Here is a 17,746-nt window from a genome sequence, read left to right on the forward strand (position 1 = left end):
TCTCGCTCTGTCACCCAGGCTGGAGTGCAGTGAGCGCAGCCTCGACCTCCAGGGCTCAAGCAGTCCTCCCTGCTCAGCCTCTTGAGTAGCTTCAACAACAGGTGTGTGCCACCACACCCAGTTAATTTTTTTTTTTAAGTTTTTTATAGAGATGGGAGTCTCTCCATGTTGCCCAGGCTGGTCTCAAACTCCTGGGCTCAAGTGATATGACTGCCTTAGCCTCCCAAAGTGCTGGAATTACAGGTATGAGCCACTGTACCTAGCCTGATCTTTTTAAATAAATGATTTTAGACGTGAATGTTGGAGCTTGAGATCAGATAATTGGTTAGCAGAATGACTTAAGTCATAGCCAGTCTGTGACTTGATCTATTTTGGGAGTATCCTTTGAACCAGTAGAGGAATCCACTAAAAGGGCTATATGGCTGTCATTAGTAGAAAAACAAAAGGCAAAATGTGTTGGCAATTTTAGTTTCATGCTTTAATCTAGTTTTCTTATAATTTTTAAAACATAGCAATGAAACTCAACAAAGTTGAGTCAAAAATACCTGTATTTTTATCAAAGTAAAAGTATTTCTAAAAGATTAACAAACCTAGTTAACCTGACTTTAAAAAAATCACACCCTACTTTTAAAAAATCTAAAAAGAATTATTTTACACTTAGCTTTCGCTGACGGGCTCTTTGCCTCTTTAGATAAGTAGGTACATATGGTATTTAAGTAATGAGACCGTGGGTTTCCCAAAATAAGGAAATACTCAAAATGAATGCCAGTAGGCTGAAATGTGGGGGTGGGGGCTTTGGAAGTTGTGGCTTGTGTTTTTGAAACTTAACTTAGGCCTACTTGTTACTTGTAACTCCAGTATGTGAATCTGGTCCGATAATATAGTTTAGGATAAATGTTTATGAATCAGGAAGCTTTCTTAAAACTAGTAGATATCTAAGATCTTGGAAGAAATGACAGAATCCTGAGGGAATTGAAAGAAGGTACTATTAGGTATATCTTTTAGGTATTATGAGAATTTTACTTTTTTTCTCCTGATTATTTACAATTAGCAGAAGTTTTTTTAGTTCTTCTAAGTTCCTGAGATTAAAGAATGTTGCTAGTTTGTACTCAATTTCCACATAAGGAATATATGACTTATTCTTAATTCATTGTTGGCTTCATCTCACTGTTCTGAGGGTTTTCTTCATATAAATTGTGTGGATACTGTTCTTTTAATCTTTCAAGATATAGAGCTATATGTAGGTCACTAGTGGATGAAATTCAGGAAGCTATCTATACCTGTGAGTTTTTTTCAACTGTTCAGTACATAAGATTATTTTTCTTGTAATAAGAAAAAAATATTTGTTTATATATTTATAATAACATAATTTGTTTCCAAATGTACACCATAAAGAATTATGGAATGACTTATTGTGAAGCCCCCCCCCCTTTTTTTTTAAAGCTAAAGAATCAGTGGTAGTCCTACAACCTGGCTAAGTCTGGTCTGTTATATAGGTGTCAGATTGTGAAGAGAGTGAGTTCTGAGGCTTAGAACCACTCACGTTGCTGGTGTTCAGCAGGTGCTAAGGGACAAACCCAGAAGCAATATCAGAAAAAAAGCCAGCAGGCAGCGTTGCATCTATCATAAAGGGTGTTAACAGATAGTAGGTGGTAAACTAGGCAAGCAGTGTGCCCCCAATCTTAAATCAGTGAATGGATGAGGAGAGAGCAACTAAAACTTGGGAACAGCAAGGCAATAGAGAATGTAGTAACTTGTAATACTCAGAAATGTAAGCAGGTAGATAATTTGGCATTACAGAATATTTGTCAGCAGATAGCAGCTTCTAGTCAAAGAGCTCTAGAAAGATAGGAAGAAGAAGAGGAGAATGTAGTCAGCGGTAACTGTAGACTGAGCAGAAGAAATTCTGCAGGCATTGGGGTGCTGAGCAGGTTACCAAGATAAGGACCCAGGCCTATAGAATAAACAGTGATGCCAAGCTTTGGTCAGTTTCCATTGTAGTGCTGAGAAGTCAAGGCTGAGTGTGTCAGAGGAGGCCAGCAATTTCACCTTTGAAAGAGGAGGAATGCTGAATCTGAGAACAGCATATACTTGGACACATTATTAAGTTAGCTTGTTTTATTCTGAACTCTCAATCTCAGAATTCGTAGATTTCAGCATCTAACAATTGAAATGTTGGACTTTTCCTTCTGGTGATTTTTAAAAACGAATTATGGTAGTCTATTTCTTGAGTCAGTTTTGGTAAGTTACATTTTTCTAAGAATGTCCATTTCATCTAAGTTTTCAAACTTAGTGGCATAAAATTATTTATAGTTTTTTAAGACCTAATATTGACCTAATATTGGTTGTACACTTATCTCTCCTTTGCCCCAAACAACCTTGCCAAAGGTTTGCCAATTTTATTCTTTTTCAGAGATCTGCAAACTAGAGTCTGTGTGCCCAGTCTCACTCACCTCCTGGTTTTATAAATAAACTTTTATTGGCACACAGCTGGGCCTATTTATTTATGTACTGTTTGTGGCTGGTTTTGAGCTACAATGGTGAGTTAAGTAGTTGTGACACAGGCTGTTTGACCCGTAAAGCCTGAAATATTTACTCTCTGGCCTTTTACAGAAAAAACTTGCCCACCTCTGATCTTTTTGAAGAAGCCGCTGTGGGCTTAGTTGCTATTCTTGCTTGTGCTGTGCGCATGTATATATGTGTCTCCTCTTAGTTATTTTATTGTTCTTATCTAACTTAATTTGGGTGCTTAGTTCATTAATTTTTAGTCATTCTTTTTCTAATATGAGCAATTAAAGTATAAATTTTCACTATGTATTGATTCAGTGTTATTCCCAAAGTTTTGTTATGAGGTTATTATTTTTCTATTTTAATTTTATGATTTATTTTCTGACCATGAGTTATTTAAAAGTGTTTCTTTATTTCCAAATATGAGTAATTTTTTTCCTTAATTATTTTTCCTAATGATTTCTGACTTAATTACATTGAGGGCAAGAGTACATGGTTTGTGTGATGCCAACCCTTTAAAATTTGTTGAGAGTTTAGTTATGGTTCACTTTGCGGTCTGTGTTTTTTACGTTTGGAAATGATATCTTAAGCGGTTGTTAGTAGAGTGTTCTGTATGTGTCTGTTCTAACAAGCTTACTAACTCTGTTCTTCAAATCTTAGGTTCTTAACTATTTTGTCTGCTTGCTCTGTCAGTAAAAAAAGAGTTGTGTGCTAAACTTTTACTGTGATTGTAGCGTCTGTTTCTCTTTGTATCATGCAGTAATCTTATCTTTAATAATGAATTTTGCTTTAAAAAGCTGTTTTCTTTAATGTTAATATAAATACCTGAGTTCTCTTTTTGTTAGTCATTGCCTATTATTGCCTATTACATCTTTACATCTCTTTTTTTTTTTTTTTTTTTGGAGACAGGGTTCACTTTGTCACCCAAGCTGGAGTGCAGTGGTGAGATCACAGCTCACTGTATCCTCGACCTCCCAGGCTTAGGTGTTTCTCCCACTCAGCCTCCTAGGTAGCTGGGACCACAGGCATGTGCCACCACACCTAGCTAATTCCTCCCTCCCTCCCTCTCTCTCTCTCTCTCTCTTTCTCTCTCTCTGTCTCTCCCCCCCTATCTCTCTCTCTCTCTCTCTCTTTCTCTCTCTCTCTCCCCCCTTCTCTCTCTCTCTCTGTTTCTCTCTTTCTCTCTCTCCCCTTCTCTCTCTCTCTCTCTGTTTCTCTCTTTCTCTCTTCTCTCATTCTCTCTTTCTTTCTTTGTCTCTCTTTTTGTAGGGACGGGGTTTCCGTGTTGCCCAGGCTGTTCTCGAACTCCTGGGCTCAAGCGATCTATCTGCTTCAGCCTCCCAAAGTGTTGGGATTACAGGCGTGAGCCACCATACCTGGCCTATTGCTTATTATATCTTTATGTCATCCTTTTATTTTCAGCCTTTCTAATCCATGTTTTATGTATATCTTTTATAAATACTGATCAGTTGGATTTTAAAGAACCCAGTCAGACATTCTTTGTTTTTTAACTGGAACATGTGGTCCATTTACATTTATTATATGACTAATATTTTGGATTTTTTCCCATTATTTTATTTGTATCTCCCCTCTAGCCCTGATATACTTTAGTTTTTTTTCTGAGAGGGGCCAGTAATGGTACCCTAGCCTTCCCAGTGCTGGAAATGAAAGTCCTGATTGCTTTTTGAGCCTCCCTAACACACAGTTGTTCACAGTGTTTTTGTGCCAACAGTACTTAAAGTCACAATCATTTAATTGTTGGAGATTATAATTTTAACAACCTGTAAAGAAAGTTTTTTTAGGAATCAGTAAATCACTCTTTTTAAGAATAAAGATAAGTGTAGTGAGGCCACTTTTTAAGTCCAGTTATAAAAGATAGAAAGCTAACTTTAAGAGGCCGTGCGTGGTGGGTCACACCTGTAATCCCGGCACTTTGGGAAGCCAAGGTGGGCGAATTGCTTGAGGTCAGGAGTTCGAGACCAGCCTGGCCAACATGATGTAACCCTGTCTGTACTAAAAGTACAAAAAAATTATCCGGGCAAGGTGGTGCATGCCTGTAGTCCCAGCAATTTGGGAGGCTGAAACAGGAGAATCGCTTGAACCCGGGAGACTGAGTCCGCACCACTGCATTCCAGCCTGGGTGACAGAGTGAGACTCCATCTCAAAAACAAAAAGGAAGCAAACTTTGAGAAATCTTTCAGATAAAGAAATGAGTGGAATTTTGGTATTTTGGGCCACAAAAAGAGGAAATGGAGGAAATAAGTAAACCAGGAAGGGAGAATATCTTGTTACTTTATCCTTTAAACAAAATTAGATTATTGGCATTCAGAAAAAGCTAACAGTGCTGCAGCAAGTGACGAGTTGTTTGGGAATATTTTCATTTTTCTTTTGTAATTGTATCATAATCGTTATTGATTTCATTATTAGCAACTAGGGAGCATGAAATCTAGGTAACACTGACAGAACACATGTTTTTAAGGGAGAGTTATTGATTTGTTCATTATTAGCAACTAGGGAGCATGAAATCTGGGTAACACTGACAGAACACATGTTTTTAAGGGAGAGGCTTCATGAATCAGCTTTTTATTACAACTCGGGGGTGAGCTAGAGTTATTTCTCCAGCCTCAGTTTTTTACCAGGTTCCCTGAGGGCCTGGAGTTTAGTCTACTTTTTTGGTTTGTGGGAGCCTGAATTCAGTGACAATGAATGCATTGTGTTTGTTTTTCTTGGTTTCTGGAAAGGTAATAGAAGGAATACTAGAATATTGTTTTCAATTTGTGTTGAAAAGTTACTTTCTGTGGTTGTGCATAAGCTAGTACCTCTGAAACGTTGTCAGTTAAAACACCTTACTGAAAATCAAGCGTTTCCTTAGTAATGTAGATTTATTAATATGAAAAAGAAATCGCTACATGAAAAGGTATTTGAGAATCCTCTTCAAGGTCATTTAGCTACTGCCATGCTGAAACTGAAGTTGATTTGTTTTGAAAATCATTATTTAAAGTATACATTTCACTTTTAACTCCAGTAACATTGTGCCTTTCAAAGGCACTTAGGGGAGGAATTTATCTATTGATGACTCTTCAGGAGGAGGGGAGAAGGCTGAAAATAAATTCTTCCTTCAATTATGCTTTCATATTCAGCTATGGGTTTAAAATAGGAAACTTGGGTTTATTATTATAACTTGCTGTCAGTGGCCAAATTAATTGTTTCAGAACAATATAAATTACAGTTATAAATTTGGGGAGGAGGATGTTAGATGTCTACATCATACCATATACCATAACACATTCTAGATGGTTTAAATACTTAGGTGGGAAAAGTAAAACGATTAGACTAAATTATGGAACATTTATATATTATTAGAGTAGAAAGAGTTTTTCTGTGCCTGTCACCCACAGCATAGAAACTGTATGGCTGATGACAAACTTTAAAAAAAAAAATCCCATTACATATGATGAAGAGTTGACGCTGTTAATAAAGAATTCCTGAAGTCCTAAGAGAACAAAACATTGTAATGAGTCAAAGATGTAAGAAAAAACTTTAGTTTCATAGTCAAAGAGATGCAAATTATAACCAAATACTGTTTTAGAAATGTAAAATTGGTAAAGTTTTAAAAAGATAATAACTAGTGTTGGTCAAGATTGTAGGAAATGTACTCATCATATAATCATTGTAACAGCATTATGATTTAGAGCAACTTCTCTGAGGGTAGTTTGGTGGAATGTATAAATTTCTTAAAATTTAGTATACCCTGTGACCTAACAGGTCTATTTGTAGGAATGTATTGCAAAGAAATAGTTGGATATGTGTGCAAAGGTGCACACTTAAGAATCTCTTATGCAGCTTTTTTTAAAATAGTACATGGAAAACTGGAGGTAGTTCGATGTCCAGGGCGATGGTAGTTTAAATAATATATTGCTGTTTTCTACAGTGGAATATTGTATGTGTGGGTAGTAAAAGTGATATTATAAAGGATTTTTCAATTCATTCATCAGTCAACAGATTTATATTGAACTTCCAACCCATGCCAGATGCTAATGTAAACAAGCCGTGTCTCTGCCTTAATACATTGGTAGAAATAAAAAATATACTGAAAAAAGTAGATTACAAATTTGTATGTACATATATATTTAATGTTTATAAGTACACCGAAATATTGGAATAATGTATATTAGAATATCGTCATTCTGGATGGAAAGATTGCATGCTATTTATTTTTGTTTTCAAAAATTTTAAGTAAGAAAAATTATTCTAAATAAAGATGAGATGCCTGGCTGGGAGAAAGGGTGACTACAGTAGTCCCCTCTTATCTGTGAGGGACACATTCCAAGACCCCCAGCTGGATGCCTGAAAGTGCAAATGGTACCAAACCTTATATACATTGTTCGTCTCTATACATGCATACCTATGATAAAATTTAACTTATAAATTAGACACAGCAAGAGATTAACAACAATAACTGTTAATAATAATAAAGTAGGACAATTAGAACAATATGCCAGCATTACTGCTCTTGCACTTTGGGGCCACTGTTGAGTAAAATAAGGATAACTGGAACATGAGCACTGAGATATCAGAAGAGTCCATCTGATGACTGAGATGGCCACCAAGTGACTGACGGCCAGGAGTGTGGACAGTGTGTAGACAGTGTAGATGTACTAGACAAAGGGATGATTCATCACTCAGACGAGACAGAGTGAGATGGCACACAGTTTAAAACTTACGAATTGTTTATTTGTATAATTTTTCATTTAATATTTTTGGGTCACAGTTGACCACAGGTAACTGAAACCTCAGACAGCAAAACTGTGGGTAAGGGGGTACTGCTGTACCTGATTTCTTATGAAAAGGAAACAAGAACTAACACTAACCACAACCTTGTGCCAGGTGTGTCTCCTCATCTATTCTTGTTAGAGCCTTTTGGGATAGTGATATTATCCCATTTTGCCTCTCAGAATACCAAATACCAAGCCTCTCAAAAGTTTTGCATGTCCAGAGTCATAGCTGGTAAATGATGGAGCAGGACTCTTCTCAGGTCTGTCTGCCATCACGTCCCATTTTCTTTTTGCTAATCATTGTGCCTTGGTTAAGTTCATCTTTTGCATATTAAAAAAATTTGATATACCTCTTGACAATTTCCTGTATCTATTTATATTGACAAAATTATGTGAAAAATTTTCTACTTTGTTAAACAATTAAGATTTTGTGTTTATGATAACAGAATTTTAGTACAAAGTGGTCAACTAGCAACTCTGTATTGGCAATATTTAATAATTATTGAATTATGAAAGCGTGGTAGAATTAGATGGATCTTAGAGATTAGTCCAAGACCTTGATTTTCCAATATAGCCCTAGTACGTGATAACTCTATTTTTTACTAAGTGATTTGATAAATGTTTAAAATCATATGGTCTTGATTCCTTTTTAAGAATTTTCATGTCAATTCTTAAAAAATCTGTCAGACTATCTACATTGATTTTTGGTTAGAGAAGTGGTGTCAGCAAATCCTGTATTCTGATATTTTGGGTTTTTTATAAGCAAGATGCAGAATATTTTTCACTTTTTATTTTCCTTGTTGTCTATAAACTCTCCTACCTAACCAAAAAAAGCATATAAATAAATAAAATCAAGATGACTATCATGATTAATTTGGGCTCTGTGAGATGGCAGATTGGTTGATTTTCTTCAGAAATTTGGCATTAGGAATAATTAGGAATAAATACTATTCTGATTTTTATGAATTATGATTTCATTATATAATGGTGTGACATTCTTATATTTTAAGTGAAATCTTTTGCATTTTGATGAAATTAAAATGTTCTTAATTTTGAAACTCTGTTTTGGATGTCCAGCTCACTGTTAATGAAGCAGCTGCTCAACTCTGTGTGAAGGATAATGCCCTGCTGACAAGAAGAGATGAGCTTTTTGCCTTGGCTCGGCAGATTTCTCGAGAAGTCACCTATAAATATACTTACAGAACCACCAAGTAAGTATTTAACTGTCAATATTTTTCCGTTGCTTGATAGAAGTAGAGTTTGAAACACTTGTTGATAGAATAAGCATTTCTGAAAAAGTAGAAGTATGATTATTGTTCTAGGAAACTAAACGATGCAGTGACTTTTGAAAACATTGCTAAGGTGATTTTTGTTGTTTAATCCTCCTCTTTCTCTTTTAAAAGGCATCATTCTCTGGGTTACTATAGCATTGTTCTGGTAGTGGTTTTAGACATTCGTCTCTCACACACACACACTTTGGTTTTGAGCGTGATGAGGGGATTTAGTCAGCATTAGAGATATATTTGTACGCCTGCTAACTACATGAACTTGTTGAACTCTGAGGAAATAGAATGGTCCTTTTTGCAAGGTGTTTGCAATCTGATGAGATTAGCTGGACATGTAAAACTACTCTATTGACTAATATCAAGGGAAAATTGAAAGATACTTCTATTACTAGCAAATGGGTTATGGAACACAAGTTTGAAATTTAAAAAACGTGATGTTAGAAAGCAATGGTGGTTTCAAAATTTAATGTAAACACAGCATATTTTTCTTCACCTTATCCTTACTTGAGCCATAAGCATTTTCTACAGGATAGGACCATTTGATTTTGTTCACTTGATTCCACACAGACCCCGATTTCCAGCCCACATTGTGTTGTGCCTGCCACTGCCTCTCTGGATGCAGATGACCACTGCATTAGAGTAACTCTGAGTTTTCGTTGAAAAGTCACATTCTGAGCACCCTCTCCAGCCCTAATAAATCACATTCTTTGGGGATGGATCCCTGGAATCTGAACTTTCACAAGCATCCCAGAGCATTCTTGTGTATCCTAAGTTTGAAAACCAGCACTATAGGCATTTGCCATCATTACCATTATTTTTCCTAACTCACAGGAGTTTTATTTTCTGCCCTACGTCAGTACCTACGTATTTATAACTGACAAGTGAAATCATGTAGACTAAATGAACAGGGTAGGAATATACAGCACATTCTATGGGATTATTTATGAGGTTTTTTTTTTTTTTGGAGTTGGATAATCAAGAGCTGATTCACTGATTTTTAATTTTCTTCATTGTATTATACACCATTTTCTTTCTGAGTATTTAAATAATTTTCTTTAATCAAAGTGATACATGTCCACAATTTAAGAAGTCATACAATACGTAAGGCTTTCAGTGAAACTCGACGATTCCTGTGCTCTGCCTTCCCGCTTCTCAGTTCCACGTCCCAGAGGCAACTGCCTTCAGTGATTTTTAGCTGTTTCTTCTAGCAGTTACCTTCACCTTTCTTTTTTTTTCTTTTTCTTTATTTTTTTGAGATGGAGTCTTGCTCTGTTGCCAGGCTGGAGTGCAATAGCTCAATCTCAGCTCACTACAACCTCCACCTCCTGGGTTCAAGTGATTCTCTTGTCTCGGCCTCCCAGGTAGCTGGGACTACAGGTGTGCGCCACCATGCCCAGCTAATTTTTGTATTTTTAGTAGAGACGGGGTTTCACCATGTTGGCCAGGATGGTCTTCATCTCTTGACCTTGTAATCCGCCCACCTCAGCCTCCCAAAGTGCTGGAATTACAGGCATAAGCCACCGTGCCTGTCCTAATCTATCCTTTTAAAGTTAAATGTACTTTAAAATATATTAACACTTTTACATAATTTAGAAGCCACCTTGGACTCCTAAGGTGCCCTCATTATTTTTTACGACTGCATGGTATTGAATTGTGTGGATGTGCCGTGATTCATTTAGCCCCACACCCTATTGATGGCTACTGGGGTGGTGTCTAGTCTTTCACTGTAAATAATACAATAAATAACATCATACATTGTATGTTTTGTTGATTCTGAGGTGTACTTTTTCACATTTTAACATCTTTTATATTGAAGTATAATGCAGTTGATGGCTTGTCGTAGTTTAATTAATTTCATAGTGGTACATGAAATGATTATGTGTCTTACCATTGATGGAACATTATTTTATATATGTGTAGGTACCTCTGGGATACGTTTTCCCAGCAGAGAAATTGCTGGGTCAGGGTAAATACATCTGTAGTTTCTGTAGATAGACAAAATGCATTTTAATCTCATGTAGCCATAAACATACATCTTAAATGGTCATTTTAGTCATTTTATCCTAAATTATTCCTACTGAACCATAAAGGGATATCCTCCTTGATTTTTTTTTTTCATTATGTGATGATCATTAAATATTTATTAAGTGCTAGGTTGGGCACAGTGGCTCATGCCTATAATCCCAGCAATTTGGGAGGCTGAGGTGGGAGGATCATTTGAGCCTAGGACTTTGTGGCTAGTCTGGGTAACACAGCGAGACCCCGTCTTAAAAAAAAAAAAATTATTTAGTGGCTTTCATACCAAAGCCAGAGGTGGGGAGTTCTTAGGTAGTAGTGGCCTTTTAAAATGTATAGTTGTATCTGTACATTCCCCCGGTGTTAATTTGGAAATGATGAAAGATATTTTCTTCATTATTTTAATGTTCATTATGAATATGTCATTTCTGGTGTTGGAGTTTCAGGGTATATATTTTGGTGGAAGATTATAGGCTGAGATGCCTTTGGAATAAAATCTGTTACTTTCTCAAGTTTTTGGTTTTTTTCCTCTCCCCTTTCCCTTAGGTCAAAATGTGGAGAAAGAGATGAATTATCCCCAAAGAGAATTAAAGTGGAGGTATGGTCATATGTTACATTTTCTTATGCTAATAATGTTTGTTTTTGTTTTAAGATCAAGCAAAATCTTAACTAGCTCAGACAAAACAAAAAAGATGGCCCCATAAACTGGTGAAAAATGGCTTTCAATCTTTAAAAAATAAAGAATTTTGTAACTTTGAAATACAATATTTACAGTAATTTGAATTAGCAGACCAAGAAAAATTTTTTTAAACTTTTTTTTCTTGTAGAGATGTGGTCTTGCTATGTTGCCCAGGCTGGTCCTGCACTCGAACTCCTGGGTTCAAGTGATCCTCCTTCCTTGGCCTCCCAAAGTTCTGGGATTACAGGTGTGAACCACCATGCCCAATCCAAGGAAATTCTTAAATTTGGTGACTAGTCCAGTCAGTTTATCAAAGGTTGATTTGTAGTTGGTGTTTCTTACAGATTTAAAACTTTACTGGTTAAACCATTCCTTTTATAGTCTTATTTACATCATTAGTCATCAAATACAGAGGAGCTAACTTTTCGTTTCTTTATATTAACTATCTAAGGGAAATGATAATTTAGTAACTATAAATTACAGAGACTTTAACTAAAGCCTCTTTTAGAGGGTCACGGTTGAGCCTGCTCTTTTGATTTTAGATTTGCAAGTGGTAAGATGGGAGTTAAGAAAAGCATACTTTTCTTAGGACTCTCAGAACTATAGAATGGTTTCAGAACTATTATTTCTTACAAATACTTTTTAAAAAGTCTAGGTCGCAGCAGAGTGGAAATCTGGTCAGGCGGCTCCTTTCTTTCTTTTTCTTTTAGGCAGGAGATGGAGATCAGTGTTCTCTTAACCATCCTATTATTTAATTTCAAGTTAAAGCAAATGGCTTATATTTGACCACCCTAAATTTCTATAATCAGTTATATCTACAGAGTATCTATTTGTATGGCAGTAATCCTTTATTCATACCTAAGCCAGAGTTATAAAAACATAAATCCCTTTCTTTCTTAAATCTTTTCAGTGGCTTTCTACTGTACCTGGAATAAAATCTAAGCTTTTTTTTTTTTAAAGGATCTAAGACCCCACATGCTCTGACTGCAGCTTGCATCTCCTACCTTGTCTGCTGCCACACTCTCCATTCTTACTGTGTTCCAGCCACACTGACTGACTTTCTGTTCCTGAACTTGCCAAACTCATTTATGCCTCAACACTCACTATTTTCCCCCTACCTAGACTTCTATTTCTTTAGATGGCTTCAAGTTACAGCTGTGTTTCCCCTGACTTCCCTGCCTCTCTTTCTAAAGGGGCACCCTCTCCCCATAATCACACTCAGGCTTATTCTCCTGGTTTGTTTTCATAGCATTTGCCAGTATTTGAAACTATTAGATACTTGTTTTAAATTTATTATCAGTCTGCCCCATTGGATGAGAATAGATCTCTTATCTATGAATCTGCTGCTGTATACTTAGAGTTTATAACTGTCTTGCACCTAATAGGCATTTAAAAAAATCTATAGAATGAATAATGAATGGCTGCAGATAAGCATCTTTGACTTAACACCTTATCCTAAAGCAGTGGCTCTCAAGGAAGAAAAGTATTTTGTCAAAAACAAAAAGCCACATTAAAAAAAGAAATGTGGGCTAGGTATGGTGGCTCACACCTATAATCCCAACACTTTAGGAGGCCAAGACAGAAGGATTGCTTTGAGCTCAGGAGGTCGAGACCAGCCTGGGCAACATGGGGAGACCCCGTCTCTACCGAAAAAAAATAAAAAATAAACTACTTATATTTGTAACCTACCTCACTGTTAGCTCTGGAGTAATGTTTAAGATGGTTAACTCAGAAAATGTTGAAATTATCTAAAAGGCTACATTGAAAGATGATATTGAGGTGTGTTATCTCTTGCTCCCCCAGATAACAGGTTACAGAGGGTCCTTGTGGAGTTGGCTGTTAGTGACTCACTGCTACTTAAAGGGAAAGGCAGGTGAACATAGAAACTGCTAAGAAGGCATGTGCCATTGGAGGGTTGAGAGGAAAGAAAGCACAGAAACTACCCAGGGGCCAAAAAGTTAGTCAGTTGCTAGGCTAGAAATACGTCTATATCTGTTTTTCACTATTGGCCCTAAGTGTGATCATGATTCAGGCTGCTCACATTTAAGCCACACTTGTCTAGCTTTAGAGGTCACTATTCAATATTGAAATTTGTGATCATGAATCTCATGGACTGTTTGAGCTGCAGTTGTTTCTTGATGAGCTTTATTGGTAAGTCTTTGTGACCCTCTCAGAGGCCTTGTATTTCATTACAGTGCTTTCAGTTTCTTATTAGAAGCCCAGAGTATTGGGCTGTGACATTAGATGTGGCCTTTCTGTTCCTTTAAATATACTCCACTAGAGATACTTGAATTATAGTTCTATATGGTTAGTTTATTGGTTTACTGCAGTTCACAAAGCCATTTGAACAGCTCTGGATTCAAAATTAAGATAATCAGTATTTCTTTTTCCTGTGAATAGCTCTTCTAACCCTTCCTAAAGATGACAAGCGACAATCGGCCTCAGGCTTCTTTAAATGCCTTTATAGACACTAGACTCTTGATTTTGTTTCCCAGAAATAAATAGTAACTATACCTTTGAATTTAGGACAGTGGCTCACTTTTTTGTTGTTAGTTTGTTTTTAATTTTGTTTTGTTTCTTTGTGGTTTCTTAAAAAGCACTTGTGTATTGCAGGTCATCAGTATCTCTTGAACATGTGTGTGTCTTGTGTGTATGTATACCTACACATGTAGATGTTGGTATGAATCCTTGTCTGTGCTGTACTATAAGTCAAATTTGAAATACCAGAACTATTGCTGGAAGCTGTTATGAGGTAGATAGTACCAGCTGTATAAAGTTACCATTCCCTTAAAACTTTTCACCAAGTACTGGTGCTTTATGTCTACCTTCTATATGACTTCTGGGGAGTGGGAGAATTTCTGGTATGAGAAGAGATCAGGGGAGACTATTGGGAAGGTGTAATTTGAGCTCAGTTTTTTAAAGAAGGGTAGAATTTCAAAAGGTAGGGATGTGGGGGGGGGATTGGGGTGGTATTATAAAGATAGACTAGCATGGGCAAAGACAGAGATAAGAAAATACTAAGCATGTTTAGAGAACATTAAGTTTGTCTAGGGAATGTGATTGACAAAAAGAACCTCATAAATAAAACTAGAAAGAATTTAGAATACTTTTAACATACTTTTTCTCTTATTTCATTTGAATCTTTCTCTTGTGATTCTCAGCTTATTATTTTCTATTTAAAGAAAGTAATATACAGGGCTGGGCATAGTGGCTTACGCCTGTAATCCCAGCACTTTGGGAGGCTGAGGCAGGTGGATTGTTTGAGTCCAGGAGTTCGAGAGCAGCCTGGGCAACGTGGCAAAACCCCATCCATACAAAAATTAGCCAGGCTTGATGGCATGCACATGTAGTCCCAGCTTCTCAGGAGGCTGAGGTGGGAGGATCACTGCGCCACTGCACTCCAGCTCGGGCAACAGAGCACCCCTGTCTCAAAGAAAAAAAGTTTTAAGTAATGTACAAATAAACTTCAGCTTAGCCCATTTCAGCTTAGCCCATTTTAAAGTGTAACAGATTTCTCCTTACAGGACCCAAACTAATGAGACAAGTTTTTCTCTTTTTTAAATCTTTAGGCGTTCTGAAATCCTTTATAACAAACAATAAGCATACGTGCCGAATTGCTGGCTTTTTCCATCTTAAAAAGATAATTTTTACAGTGAACAAAAAGAAATGTAATGTTGAGCAGATGAATTGACATCAAAATAATTTGACCTGTAAAGGAAAGAGAAACATTTTCTTGCTTGTCATTATTAATGCATTAGGGTACACTAATACGAGTAGTGCTTTGTTCAAGCTCAATAAGATCTTTCGTTGCTCAATACTGTATTTTCCTGATCTATACCTGAAGGCTTGGGTGGAATGAAGTTTTAACTCATTCACTTGTCTGATTTTTCTAGCTGGAAAGCTCTTATTTATGTAGTAGGTTGTTCTCCCTTAAAGGATAGTTACTTATTTGATTTAAGCAACATAGCAGCATACACATTACATAGAAGAACTCAAGATAATCTGTTGTCCTTAAATAGTGTTCTTCCTTACAGGATATGTTGAACATTAAAAAACAGACTTTGAACTTTAATTCCTAGAATATATGAAATGGACATGGAGAAAAAGATCACCTGCTAGCTTAGGTGTGCCTTAGGGAACCTACCATTTGAAATGAAATCTCTAGGGAAATGTGTCTTCAGCCCTTTATGCTACTTAGTAAGTGAGGCTGGGAATCCTTCTGCTTAGCCTGGATGAATAACATGTCCGCTGGAACACAGCCCTCTGTGAGTCCACTTTCAGGTGAAATGAAAATATATTTTGTTTATTCTTACTTATCTTTTTAATTAGATCTTCTAATTAAATCTTCTCGTTCTGGGGCAGTTGTAAAAATCACTACTTTGTATTGCTTTCATTTTGTGTCAGTCCCTACTAGGCATTTGGAATTCATTATCACAAACATTCTTGTCTAACCTATGTGGAGGCTTTATGATTTCCGTTTTACAGCCAAAGAGAGTATCTTCGCCCGTGTTGCCAAATTGCTATCCAGTAGCAGAGCCAGGGCTTCTTATCTATGTCTGATTCCTGAATGTCAAAGCAGTACCACCTTCCTAGGTGCTAATGATCATTCACAAAGCATCTTACCTGTGAAAAAAACACTATTGGGATTATACCATTCCTCCTAGTGCCATGTGAAGGGCGAAATGTGTGCAGAACTGGTAGTCTTTGGAAAGGGTGGATAGTGGCAGTTATTATTTTCTAATGCAAGAAATTTTATCTAGTAAACAGTTATAAGTTTTGAGTAGAAAATTTAGCAATGTAAGTTACAAAATATTTAAATATAAGAAATTTTCATTTGATATGCCGATTGTTTACATCAGAAAAATTAGTTTGATTTCCTTATGTCCTACCTATGAAAGGACATATTTAAGGTGGCTTGACAGCTCATTCAAGGAGATGAAAAATCAAGAGCCGAAGTCCCTAGCTCTCTTGTCTTCTCCTAAATTTTTTTAAATGTTAGTTAAAAGTGAATTCAATTGGTAACCTTTCTTTTTCATTAAGAACACACTGAGGTTCATGAATAAATTAGTCATTAACTCCAATGTTATAAGTAACATCTTAGAAGAGAGGAAGGATATATAAAGCTACAGTCTCCGAGCTGGTGATGGCAGCTGACTAACTGGACTGAGTGCTATATCTCACTTGAGTTTTCTTCATTCGCTGAAATTGCTGGAGACTGGGCAGAGATGGGAAATGACAGCGTTCTTGACCCTGTGGGAGTCAGAGGTGCAAAGCATTCAGAGATAAGTGGATGAAAGAAATGAGGTTTGTTAATAGAGCCCAGGAAGTCAGAGAATTGGGGCTTGAAGAAGAAAGACCTAAAGGAAACATCTGCTAACAGTTCCAGCAGGTGGGGATGGGAGAGCGAGGAAGGGGGAGGAAAGAGGGTCAGAATATCCACCTACGCTGCTACTAAGCTTGTTGAAAAGAAAGCTGGTCTAATTTGACGTAGACTCTTCCCCTCTGGATCAGAAAAACAGAAGCATTACAATGTGCTATTCATACAGAAAGTGTGATTAGAAAAAAGGAAAATGCACGTGTGGGGTTGAGAACATCTGCTGTAACAAGTCATCTAGAGACAGCTAAGCAGTGGCTTTAAAGCAGCTTGCTAGTGTTCGGCAGAAAGGTTGAGGAGGAATGGGGATGGAGACCAATGGGAAGAGAGTAATTAGGTCATGCACCAGCCTCCGTCCTATATCTTTTATTTTCTCAGTGACAGACCCAGAGTCTCGTCAGCAAGGAAAGACTGTGATTAATGGCATCAGCCAAAAATATGACATGGAGATAGATCGCTCATAGCATGGTGCAGCTAGCTGGTGCCTGGGAAACAAGCTTACGAGACATATAACAAAAGTTGTGCACCACACATAATGTGAAAAAGACCGGTTTCTTGGGAATGTTCTCACTTTTATTTCTAAGTCATGTATTTTGGGGACCTTAAATCTACTTTATGTGACATGCAGTGATAGCTACTCGATTTCGTAGTTTTTCCATCCACAATGAACTGTCAAGATTGTGGGAGTAAATAATGACTAACGTACTCAGTTGCAGAGAGATCACTGATTACTTTGGATATTGTTATTTATTACTTATTTTAGGCTTTTATTTATTAATGATGGGATACTGTCCATTTTCCAGCAAGTTTCACATGTAGAGTTTGAGGTTCCCCATCCAGCTTTTTCAGTATTCTCACGGTTGAATAATCCTGACTTTGGTGCTACCATATATTTATATGGCAATGTGTACTCTTCCAAGGTTCACTTATTTGCATTACTTTATTTAATCCCCACAAACTTCCAAAGGGCAGATACACAGTGGTGTAATCCTAATTTAAAAATTTGGATCACTAGAAATAATGAGGTTTACTTTTTTGCCTGAGATCACGCAGCTGGTTCCTAATGTAAAATGACTAGATCATACCTTTCTCCTGCAAGCTCTTCCAG

At 36.8% G+C, this 17,746-nt stretch overlaps 1 protein-coding gene across 3 annotated transcripts in view; it reads left to right on the plus strand.

Annotated features, from left to right (window-relative positions):
- Positions 1 to 17,746, plus strand: part of NAB1 (NGFI-A binding protein 1) — a 43,158-nt gene that overhangs the window by 12,742 nt on the left and 12,670 nt on the right. For all 3 annotated transcript variants that reach the window (XM_025405195.1, XM_025405193.1, XM_025405194.1), the window contains 2 exons: positions 8,361 to 8,494; positions 11,132 to 11,183. In XM_025405195.1, the coding sequence (XP_025260980.1) occupies positions 8,361 to 8,494; positions 11,132 to 11,183 (186 nt within the window). The remainder of the gene's footprint in view (positions 1 to 8,360; positions 8,495 to 11,131; positions 11,184 to 17,746) is intronic.

The sequence above is a fragment of the Theropithecus gelada genome, chromosome 12 (assembly GCF_003255815.1).
Source record: "Theropithecus gelada isolate Dixy chromosome 12, Tgel_1.0, whole genome shotgun sequence".
NCBI lineage: Eukaryota > Metazoa > Chordata > Mammalia > Primates > Cercopithecidae > Theropithecus > Theropithecus gelada.